Raw genomic sequence first — 11,258 nt, 5'->3', positions numbered from 1 at the left:
ATGCAAAAATCGAATAAATATACATTTACGTTAAGCCTTTTTACAATATAAAGTCCTTTATATTCTCACAGATGCACCTTGCAGTTCCAAACATTTAAGTGTATACATATTTCACCATACGAGCTAGTCCTATAAATTTAACTTAGGTAGGCCGTTCTGAATACATTATAACCGTTTTAACATTTAAAAAATTGTATAAATATGCGTTTACGTTAAGCTTCTATTCCGTACCCCATAACGTAATAAGCTTAGCTCAGGACCCTGGGGCCTGGAGTCTCACTCTACTCTGAGAGTCTCAACAGTCTGAACTCCAAACTCTGATGTGTTTGGTGATGGAGAGTGTGTGTGAGCTGGGGAGAGGTATTGTGTTTTACAATTTTATTTTTTTTGATTTATCACATTGGGAGCACCAATGGATATCGATTACGGCCACACGCTATATGTTATAATAAAAACAATATCAGAAACGAAAACTAGCCCTCTATATTCGCTATTTACACAATATTAAATTATATTTGAAAATTATCGTTGTACTCACGTGTGAGTGACACGGAGTTGAGTCCTCATTTTTGTCAGTTGTGTGGTTGTGTGTACAACAAGGGTTTAGGGTTTATTTATTTAAAAAAAAATGTACTGTACAGTGCAAAAATAAATAATGTGCTTTTTTGTGTGTTTTTGTGTGGTGTGTGGACTGTGGAGCATAGCCTAAAATAAATACATTTGGGAGGCTAAACGTGGAGTGGGGAGTGTGGACGCCGTCAGCAGGAAAAGATTTCTCAAATTTTCAAGATTTCACGTAAGTATAAGATAGCATCGATGATATAACGAAATATCATATTCATCACAGCTATATCTCAACTGCTCAACTAGCATTTAGATTAGAACACAAACTCTGTCAAAATGAACGAAGTCGACCTAAATGAGAAGAAGGAAGGAGAGGTGAGCATTGGCATCGCCACCGGCGATACCGTTAATGTCGGTAGTGCAGAACAGCTGGAGAATTATGATTCGTCGAAAAATGTAGTTGTATCTGAGGATGTGTGGAATCATGTTTTCGTTGATTCGGGCATGAAATTGGGAGACATGAATGGCAAACAAAAACTTTGGACGGCATTTTACATGTCCATGAAACTGCTTGTCGTGCTATTCGCACTGTATGTCTTCATCATCTCTCTGGATCTACTTGGATCAGCTTTCCAAGTCCTGGGCGGTACACAAGCTGGAAAGGTTTTCCGTCAATCAGACGTATTCAATAATCCTATCGCCGGCCTTGTAGTCGGTATCTTGACCACCGTGCTCGTGCAGAGTTCCAGTACTTCGACCAGTATCATCATTTCTATGACAGCATCTGGTTTGTTGCAGATTGACCAGGCTGTTTACATGATCATGGGATGCAACATCGGCACATCTGTTACAAATACAATCGTCTCTATGGGTCAGATTGGTGATGTGAATCAATTTAGACGCGCTTTTGCTGGCGCCACTGTCCATGATATGTTTAATTTCTTATCAGTATTGATCATGCTGCCCCTGGAGGCGGCCACACAAGTGCTTGAGAAAATCTCAAACGTCACTGTTGAATCTATGGGAAGTATCGAAGGAGCTGATGATCTGAATTTCCTTAAAACGGTCACCAAACCAGTCACCAACCGAATTATCCGTGTGAACAAGGATCTGATCGAGAGTATCGCTGCAGCACAAACTGAAGAGGAAGTAGACGCACTATCAACCCAATCTATGGTGTCCTGGAAGTACTGCCCGGACGATTCAACATGGTTTGTGTATTGCCCTCAAGAGAATAGCTGGTCAGATGTGGCGGTTGGCTCCACACTGCTGCTTTGGGCCCTAGTCCAAATGATGGTTTGTCTTTATGTACTCGTAAAGGTACTTCAATCCATTTTCAACGGTCCTCTGTCTAAAGTGCTGTTCAAGGCTATCAATCTCTCATTCCCCGGTAGATGGGACGTATTGTCTGGCTACGTACTTATTCTCGTGGGTGCCGTTCTCACGGTGCTTGTCCAGTCTTCGTCTATTACCACTTCAACACTCACACCCCTGGTGGGTCTAGGTGCTTTGAAGCTGGAGAAAATGTTCCCCGTCACACTTGGAGCTAATATTGGTACAACAATCACTGGGATGTTGTCAGCTCTGTCGTCTCCAGATGTCACAGTAGGACTCATTCTGGCTTTTACACACGTCTACTTCAACGTTTTCGGCATCATCATTTGGTACCCTATTCCTTTTATGCGAAGTATCCCCTTGGCGATGGCTCGCGGTATGGGAAATATCACTGCCAACCACAGATGGTTTGCCATTTTCTATATTATTGTTGCCTTCTTCCTCATTCCATTGGCTTTGCTAGGGCTATCATTAGCCGGTTGGCAGGTAATGGTTGGCGTTTTAGTGCCCGTTTGTCTGGTAATCGTGTTCTTCGTGGTTGTTTTCCAACTGCGCGAGCACAAACCCGAATGGCTGCCAAGTTGGCTATTGTCGTTCGATTGGATGCCAGAGTGGATGCATACAGAGCCTGCCTGGTTGCAGAGGTACCATTCTAAGATGGAGGCCAGAACGGCTGCTAAGGACGCGAAGAGAGCAGTCAAGGAAGCTACTGAGGCAAAGAAGAAGTCTCTCAATGAGAAAATCTTGGATAGATTAGGCGACGGCAAGAATGATCAGCTATATCTTGGATCAGATGATGAAGAAGTGGACACACGAACAGACATGAAACCAACTGAGAAAATCAGTAATGCGGATCATGTAGTTGTCGTCTAAATTATGGAGGATATGCAAACAAGGCATCGCTCTTCAATAGTTATATATATATATATACCAATTAGCAAATGTACCGTAGTTCATATGTCCAAACAAAAAATTAGAATAATTTCATTTACTACTAGTAATGTGTTGTCACTTTCATGGTCTGGCATTTATAATATTTATAGTTATAGGTTTGATTCCGGAAACTAAATAATGTAGTAGCTACAGACACACATACAGGCATAAATATGGACATTCATACAATAATACTACCATAGATTGGTACGATTCTACTACGGTAGGATTACATCGACTCCATATAATCTTACCGTATTTTGCAGACCAGATTTTACCAAGGCACACAGTTAAAATATACTTTAAAACGCACAATCTTCATTTCAGGTTTTGGGTGCATAGCATTAGGACTAAGATCATAGCTATATAACATGGTTTAAACATTTGTCCTAACAATACATACACGTGTGTATATATCAAGCATACATCTAGTTTTACTCGCATAAGCGCTATGTAAACAAGCACCAAGTACAAATGCATTGCAACAACCTCGCCGTTTATAACTATCGCCCGAGAATTGGCTATATCTAGTAAGAAACAATCCAGCAACATTTATAGACTCCATCCTTTGATACTTCCCCTTGTAGACACTCAAAATAGTTTCATGGATGCAATGGGCGCGTCTGGACATATTACTTACTATTTGGACATGCCAAGACCGAATAGTGGGAGAGCTGGAAAACTCTAAAACCTACATGGCTTGGTGATATAACTATTCACACGCAGTGTACAGAAAATCCTAAAACCTACATGGCTTGGTGATATAACTATTCACACGCAGCGTACGGAAAATCCTAAAACCTACACGGCTTGGTCGTATAACTATTCACACGCAGTGTACAGGGATTAAAACCACGCAATACGCTCGTCGCAGTTCACCGTAGAATATAATGAATCTCATCACACTTTAAAGCATGTTATTGACCAAAGTCGGACTCATACTCGAACTGCCTCACCTTCGAGTCTTTGCGTGCGTTGCTATAATCTTAACTGTCTCGACTGTTCCACAACAAGGACAAGTAGTTTCATTTCAAGGGCTCTGGAGAACTACCACTGCAAACGAATTTTGAACGCAATAGTGGCAACAGTGGTCAACAAATGGCTACCAAGACTCGTTTGTATCGCAGCTTCATTAGCACTACATTTAGTACTAAGCAGGAGATATGAATTGGTCGATCCTTCAACTTAGTAGGCAGCATAAAAATACATTTGCGACGATGTCAATATCAAATTGTGATTGTGCTTCAGGCGATGGTATGGAACCAGACCGAGTTGTACTTTGGTACCAAGCCATATGCTTCTTCTCTAGAAACAGTCAGCTGTATTTATTGGCGAGGAAACTTACGTGTCAAATAGATTTTTAGTAAACAACGTACCGAAAGAGACAGGTATTGGACTGCCAACACTGCCGCTATATATTCTAAGGTATATCGTAGCACGCGCTGGGTTGCGTGCTTACCATAGCGTAGAAAACATGTCATCTGCACATTTCGCTGGAGGGTACGACAGAATTCAACACAAGAGTCACAAATACATGATACATAGGTGGTGCAGCATGCACCATTTTTGTTTGCATATAAAAATACGTATGTATGTACCTCACTCTCTACTCTAGTTGAGAGAGAGTGCGTCTCTACCTAGAGAAGCAGAGATAAAATATGTAAATAAAAATCAAATATTGCTGAACGGACGTCCGAAGGACATGAAGGACATATTTATTTGTTTATTTATATTGACTAAATACATCCCCAGCACGATAAACGCGGAGTAAAAGTATATTTTAGCGCGCACAAGCCTTTTTGAAGATTGCACAGGGCACACATTTGACCTTTATTATAATTTGTACATATGATACAGAACAGATGTGCACTAACCAGAACCAATCTGCCCTACATAGTGTCATATAAATGCAATAGACAATAGCGGAGATACTTCTTGATGATGTTGAGATCCAAAGTACTGCCTGTGGCTCGGTATTTGTCGAACAATGTGAAGCTGTTATCCATGAAGCAGGGTAAGTTATGGAGTTCGCCAACGCACTTTACACCATCGAGATGCCTACATCACGAAACACCTTGTCTGCAAAGTGCTACTACGTTCCAAAGGCATGCCACATCTACCACAAATAATGACACACCTTCTGTAGTATCGAGGAATACAGATACTGTAAATACAGATATTGTCAATGAAAGGCTTGAAAGTGACCGCTCAACACGTGGACGTTCACTCCAGGAAGACGGTAATGAAACATTTCGCGATAGTACTTCATCAACTAGTTCTTCAACAACTCAAATTTTGCAAGTAGACAGTACAAAAGTTGCTTCAAAGCGCTCGCAGGGCAAGCGTAAGACTCGCGATGAAAGTACAGATACAACTGTCACTAGTACAGGTGCACAGCCTTCTAAAACGGTTCGGAAACCACGTGCTCATAACAATGTCCAATCACTGCGCTTAGAAAACGCTGCACTGCGATTGGAATTAGCGACTTTGCGAGCTAAAGGTGGTGCTGTACAAGAATCCACTACTGCATTAAACAACTTGACTGCAACGGAGGCAGGGGTTAGTAGTGGTGCAAATAGTATGAGTGTGCGTACGCCTCGTCGTGCACCAGGAGAACGCGATACTTTTCTGCATCAGGATAATAAGGAGGCATCGGCTTCAATTAAAAAATCTAGCGCACATGCGGCAAGCAACGGACATGAACAGAATAGGACACAAGAAAACAATACACAGCCTGTACAGCCATCCACATACACCAGCGGAGAGAACATGGTTCAGGTATCGTCGGCAAAGCACTCCGATACAAGCACAGGCATGAACGCCAAAAGCAGAAAACACAAACAGGCCAAGATGGCGAGTCGGGCGAGGAAAGCAGAGATGATGCAGAAAAACAACGAGAGGGATGGGAAATACCTACCAGCCCGAAGAAGTGAACTGTCCCAGCTACGCCATCTATTCTACAAGGCAAGGGAGAGCAAGAGCTACAGGAGTGCCGTGGAAGCGGCTGAGAACGAGTTAAAAAGTGGAAAAATAAGCAGCGAGGACGGATTAACGGCTATTAATATCTTCAAACATGCTAAGAAGCCGGACTCATGTCTAGAAGTGCTGGATGCGCTCCGGAAGAATGGCAGGGAGATGACGGCTGTACACTACACATCGACCATGGCAAGGTATAGTATTTAGTTGGATTTACTGATATATGAAGATGTATATCGATTGCTTCACGTGTATATGCGTATGTATTACTGTAGATTCACGCACGTAGATAATGATTGGCGCATATGCAAATACTAACACATAGTTGCATATATATATGTAGGTATTTGCACCCGTGCAGGCGAAATTGCATGTATTATAAAGCATGTATAAGCATATTTTTAACGAACATAAACACACGTATTCCATAAAACACACATCCTGGGTGTACGTATAGCACTTTCTTTGAACGGGCTTTCATATTTGTGCACACAAATCTTGTTCCACATACCATACACTTGAACGCATTCTAATTTCAGAAGTATACATATGATCGTAGATACCTACAAAAGTATAGAGCATGTATATGCATGGTTTTATACGTCTATGTATGCTTGCATTCACATTTATAAAAATTCGTGTGCATGATACGTGCTAGTAAACATGAGCATACGGTTCGTTGTGACACCGATTATGTACATAGTAGCATCAACGTGGCACCTTTTTTTACCCCGCTTGTGCATCATATATCACCCGGATCGCAAAAAATAACTCAAGGTTTGTAGGTTAGCACATGCCATTTGGCGAGTTCATCGCTAAAGTGTGCTGTCTCTTCTTCACGAGTTGCAGCTTCAACAAGCCCGAGCACACAGCCAAGGCCCTTGAACTTTTAACAGAGATGGAGGAACGTAACATCGCCGCGGATGTGATTACTTATAACTCTGCGATATCTGCCTGTGAGAAGGCCAAGCAGGGGGACCAGGCATCTCAGGTACGTTCATACTGCCTCCGGGGCACCATCGGTGTGTGTCTCGGATACGCTTGCGACGTTTCTTAACTACATTTATTATTCAGCTCGAGTATTTTTTTCTAGGATGGGCGTGCAGAAGGGCCAGTTGAGATGTGCAATGTGGGGAGTGATTAGTTGGATGCGGACTGTTATAGTTGAGCACTGACAGACTTTTCGGACAGTCAAGTATGAGTGATCCGATTGAATGGACTTACCCCGCCAGCATACCTGCTGGAAGATGTTCAATAAGTGCTCATTATGAACTGATTTGTATCGTTGGACTTTGAATCTTATATAGATGTGCTTATACAGCGCTGTCATTGCTAGGTTTTATAACTGACCTGAACGCTTTGAACGTTAGAGATGTTACGAGTAACAAGAGCGATTGACGCCGGGTTCAAAAGCAGTTTACAGTATTATAGGAAGTATACATTCACACAAAACGTTCAATACTATTTCTTAAGTTTTAAGTTTGTCGCATACACTTCTTCTTGTGGTAAAATACACACGTCCCTCCGCAATACACCGTGGACCAACCCACAAACCTGCCCCCATCTATCTCATTGCCCCTTGGTATATGGTATCGCCATCATCAGATACTGAGGCGCATGGTCCAGGCAAACCTCACACCAAATGTGAAGACATACAACGGAGCCATATCAGCTAATGGGAAGGCAAGAAAGACGGAGGAAGCGCTGGCACTATTCGCAGAGATGCAGGAGGCTCAGATAGCACCCAATACAATCACGTACAACGTGGCTATAGCCGCGTGCGGGGTGTCAAGAAAATCAGCGAAAGCTGTAGAACTTCTGCTTGAGATGGAGACGAAAGGCCTCGAGCCCAATGTGATCACCTATAACGCGGCCATATTCGCTTGTAATGCAGTGAAGTGGCATGCAAAAGGTATAGAGCTGCTGAAAGAGATGCAAGGAAAGGGCATCAAGGCTGATACCGTTGTGTATAATACGGCGCTCTGGCTGTGTGTGCATGGCAGCATGCCTGAGGTTGCTTGTGATTTATTAAGGGAGATGGTTAGGGACGGTGTGCGTAAGGATGATTCCACGGCGTTTGCGGCTAAAGAGGCGTGTACTGGTAAAAACAGTACCGTCGATCAACTTGAACTAGCGCGCTTGCTGAGTTAACGGTCTTTCGCACAGTCACTTCCGAAGTTGTATAGCGGGATCGCGTGTCACGGACTGTGTGATGCTGAGCCAGCTATGCAGATGAATTAGGACGGCTATTCTGAAAGTGTACATCCACCGAACGGCTGTTGATAGGCTGAGATACGTACAACCCTCCCGAAACAGTGTCTGGAGTGCACAAGACAGGCGTGGTGTTTCTATATAGCTGGGTGGCTGCGTGCAGATCCTGCGTTGGTTAATGAGCAGACTATTGTAATCATGAACTACCAGGTACTAGTACCTTGTTGCGGAAGGCTGTGGATGAGTATTGGGGTGCACGGACGAGGGTGCTAGCTGGTGTAGTACATTGCACGCATAGGTGCTCAACACCTGTTTTGGAGTCTGAAGATAACCATTCTCTTCATCGGATTGTTTCAAAGCAGGATTTCGGGTCAAGCTGTGACCTGTGAGCCGAACGGAGCACTTGATTGCGGCATCTCTACGCTGTCAAAAGTCGATAAAGCGTGCTAGATTGCACACGAAAAGGAAAAGGACGCTATCACGATACAATTCGACAACTTGTAGACCATTTTTCTGCATTGTTGCTGGTAATCATTAGATTGTATTTCGTTTTTGGACACCAGATCGGATCTTATCCGATACAGCCCGGATTTGCGACTAGATTCTAACTGTGTTCAAATATTAATATATATATTTGCAACGTATATCGGGTCGAAAATAAATAAATATGAATGAATTGTATCGCTGGAGTCCCGTTTCGTTATCGTTAACAGGTCTTCAGATGAACTAGTTTGTTCGTATTTGTACACCTTTCAAAACTTCGGTTGATTGCGAGGGCGTCGTGCATATAGCACTTGTTGTCATTGGCGAGCGTGGATGCACACTGTGCTATTGGTAGACGGTACACTGTGTTATTGGTAGACTGTTACACTTACACTGTGTTATTGGTAGACTGTTACACTGTGCTATTGGTAGTCTGTTACACTGTGCTATAGGTAGACTGTTACAATGTACTATAGGTAGACGGTTACACTGTGCTATAGGTAGACTGTTACAATGTACTATAGGTAGACGGTTACACTGTGCTATTGGTAGACTGTTACAATGTGCTATTGGTAGACTGTTACACTGTGCTATTGGTAGTCTGTTACACTGTGTTATTGGTAGACTGTTACACTGTGCTATTGGTAGACTGTTCTCACCGCCTCTTTCCTTATTTATTTATTTATTCATGTATTCCTCACATATGGTCGGCTACAGCGCCACCCACACCCGCAGGATCCCCGCCCACATTTGGGATCATTTTGGGAATGGTCGCTGCATGCATCTCCTCGCCTCCCCCGTGTTCGTGTCCGTGTGTGAGCATGTGCGTTTGGAAGTCTGCCATGCATGCCGAAGCGTCCATGGGTATGCTGGCAAAGCTGTGAGTGAGAGTGAGGAGAATAGGACGTGTGTATCAGATTGCAGATGAGTGAGAAGAACAGGATGTGTGTATCAGATTGCAGATGAGTGAGAAGAACAGGATGTGTGTATCAGATTGCAGATGAGTGAGAAGAACAGGATGTGTGTATCTGATTGCAGATGAGTGAGAAGAACAGGATGTGTGTATCAGATTTCAGATACCAGCGACTGCATAAGTGAAGTGGGTACGGAATGAAACAGGCGAGCTTGTATAAGTGGAGAGCATTGTGGCTGAGTGTATGTAGGTGTATGTATCACTCTATGTGCGCTGGGATTAGCTGAAAACTCTTCGGGATGAGTCAAGGAATGCTAGCGAAGCTTCGAAGCTTGCGGGGGAGAGGAATTAACGTATTCAAATGCACGGGACAGAAGGGATGAGAGAAGCCTTAAACAAACCGGGTAAGCTGTGTTTAATAGCGGGACGTACTCACCACTCTATTGCAATAAATCAAATACAAACAAAAGATAGTAATATATACTACTCTTGTGTGTCGGAGATCTGGTTTCGACTAGACTGGCCATAAGCGGGGTGGCAATGGAGTGCTTAGTAAGAGTGTAGGGGCATACGTGCATGAGTGTGGGTTTATGTGAACAAGATGACCCTATGTTCCGCACAATGACCCGATATGCGTAGGGTGTATTTAAGGAGGTTGTAGCCATGGTATGTATAGGGTGTATTTAAGGTAGTTGTAGCCATGGTATGACTGCAGCATGTTAGACAGAATTGGTACTCATACGCACAGCTGCAAGCTCAAAGCCTGCGGCGCTTGCCTTATTTTTTTTTGGATATCATCGATAGTGTAATCATAAACCGGAATACTCAGTACAGACAAATGCGTGACGAACAAACGCAGCCGCAAACCCCTGGTACAGACGCACTCAAGGACGCAGAAGGCCTATGAAGTCTCATTTCACATCCCGAGAGATTGAATCAACGCGCACATACACCTGTAGGCAGTATGCACACAAGCTTCACACAACACACACTGCCTGAGAACAGTCGGTGTGTATCATTCTGTATCCGTCGAGGACACGTGTCAATACATCATCTGAACACGTGTGACCATGCACACACATCAACATCTGCGGACAGTGGGACACACTGGTATACGCAACATGCAAACTCACAATAGCTATGGACACACATCTACACCGGAAAGTGCATAGAGCACGGGCGTAAGAGCCGTATAAGCACATGTATAGCCATATAAGCACATGTATAGTCGCATAAGCACATGTATAGCCATATGAGCACATGTATAGTCGCATAAGCACATGTATAGTCGTATAAGCACATGTATAGCTGTATAAGCACATATAAAGCCGTATAAGCACATGTATAGTCGTATAAGCACATGTATAGCCGTATAAGCACATGTATAGCCGTATCAGCACATGTATAGCCGTATAAGCACATGTATAGTTGTGAGCGTAGATCACGGGTAAATTAGAAACACGTAGACACACATACCTGTAGGCATACAGGGTGCCTAGTACCAGCAGATGAAGCAGGATAGCATAGAAGAACACAAAGGATCTACAGTTTTAGCCAGACGAGAAGCAAAGATGATTGAGTTAGTGAACAGTAGACGCTGGAAGTGCATACACGAATGGGCTGATATTGCGTACCTTGGTGTGGGTTGTAGGATAATAGGGTGATTTTAAGACATACACGCCCGCTTAAGTTGTACGCTGATATTCCAGTAGAGAATGAATACATTCTAAATTAAATTCTTATAGTCTATATACCAAAAGAATGGTAAACTAAAACTCGTTTCGCACACAAAGAGCACACACCCATTTATATATATATATATATATAAATAAATATATATATA

At 43.0% G+C, this 11,258-nt stretch overlaps 3 protein-coding genes across 3 annotated transcripts; 2 read left to right on the top strand and 1 right to left on the bottom strand.

Moving 5' to 3' along the window:
* The first annotated feature begins 846 nt into the window (after nucleotides 1-846).
* On the top strand, nucleotides 847-3,141 carry SARC_10621 (hypothetical protein). The gene has a single exon (XM_014295332.1). It carries the CDS (start codon nucleotides 901-903, stop codon nucleotides 2,770-2,772), a length of 1,872 nt encoding a protein of 623 aa, XP_014150807.1. The 5' UTR covers nucleotides 847-900; the 3' UTR covers nucleotides 2,773-3,141.
* A 1,547-nt stretch (nucleotides 3,142-4,688) lies between these two features.
* On the top strand, nucleotides 4,689-8,764 carry SARC_10620 (hypothetical protein). Its single transcript, XM_014295331.1, has 3 exons — nucleotides 4,689-6,002; nucleotides 6,658-6,799; nucleotides 7,414-8,764. Exons 1-3 carry the CDS (start codon nucleotides 4,771-4,773, stop codon nucleotides 7,957-7,959), a joined length of 1,920 nt encoding a protein of 639 aa, XP_014150806.1. The 5' UTR covers nucleotides 4,689-4,770; the 3' UTR covers nucleotides 7,960-8,764.
* A 435-nt stretch (nucleotides 8,765-9,199) lies between these two features.
* Nucleotides 9,200-10,957, bottom strand: SARC_10619 (hypothetical protein; the record flags this gene model as incomplete). Its single annotated transcript, XM_014295330.1, has 2 exons — nucleotides 9,200-9,380; nucleotides 10,892-10,957. Coding segments are annotated over 2 exons (247 nt in total), but the record flags the coding sequence as incomplete, so codon positions are not given.
* Between the last annotated feature and the right edge of the window lie 301 nt (nucleotides 10,958-11,258).

This window comes from Sphaeroforma arctica (assembly GCF_001186125.1).
Source record: "Sphaeroforma arctica JP610 unplaced genomic scaffold supercont1.1326, whole genome shotgun sequence".
NCBI classification, from domain to species: domain Eukaryota; class Ichthyosporea; order Ichthyophonida; genus Sphaeroforma; species Sphaeroforma arctica.
Note: the sequence above shows the minus strand (reverse complement) of the source record. Positions and strands in the feature narration are given on the sequence as shown.

Bases quoted from the DNA above. Each gene is read 5' to 3' on its own strand.
- SARC_10620 (XM_014295331.1), top strand. From the start codon at position 4,771: ATGATGTTGAGATCCAAAGTACTGCCTGTGGCTCGGTATTTGTCGAAC. The intron at 6,003-6,657 runs GTATAGTATTTA...CACGAGTTGCAG, and splicing joins TACACATCGACCATGGCAAG to CTTCAACAAGCCCGAGCACA. The intron at 6,800-7,413 runs GTACGTTCATAC...CGCCATCATCAG, and splicing joins AGGGGGACCAGGCATCTCAG to ATACTGAGGCGCATGGTCCA.
- SARC_10621 (XM_014295332.1), top strand. From the start codon at position 901: ATGAACGAAGTCGACCTAAATGAGAAGAAGGAAGGAGAGGTGAGCATT.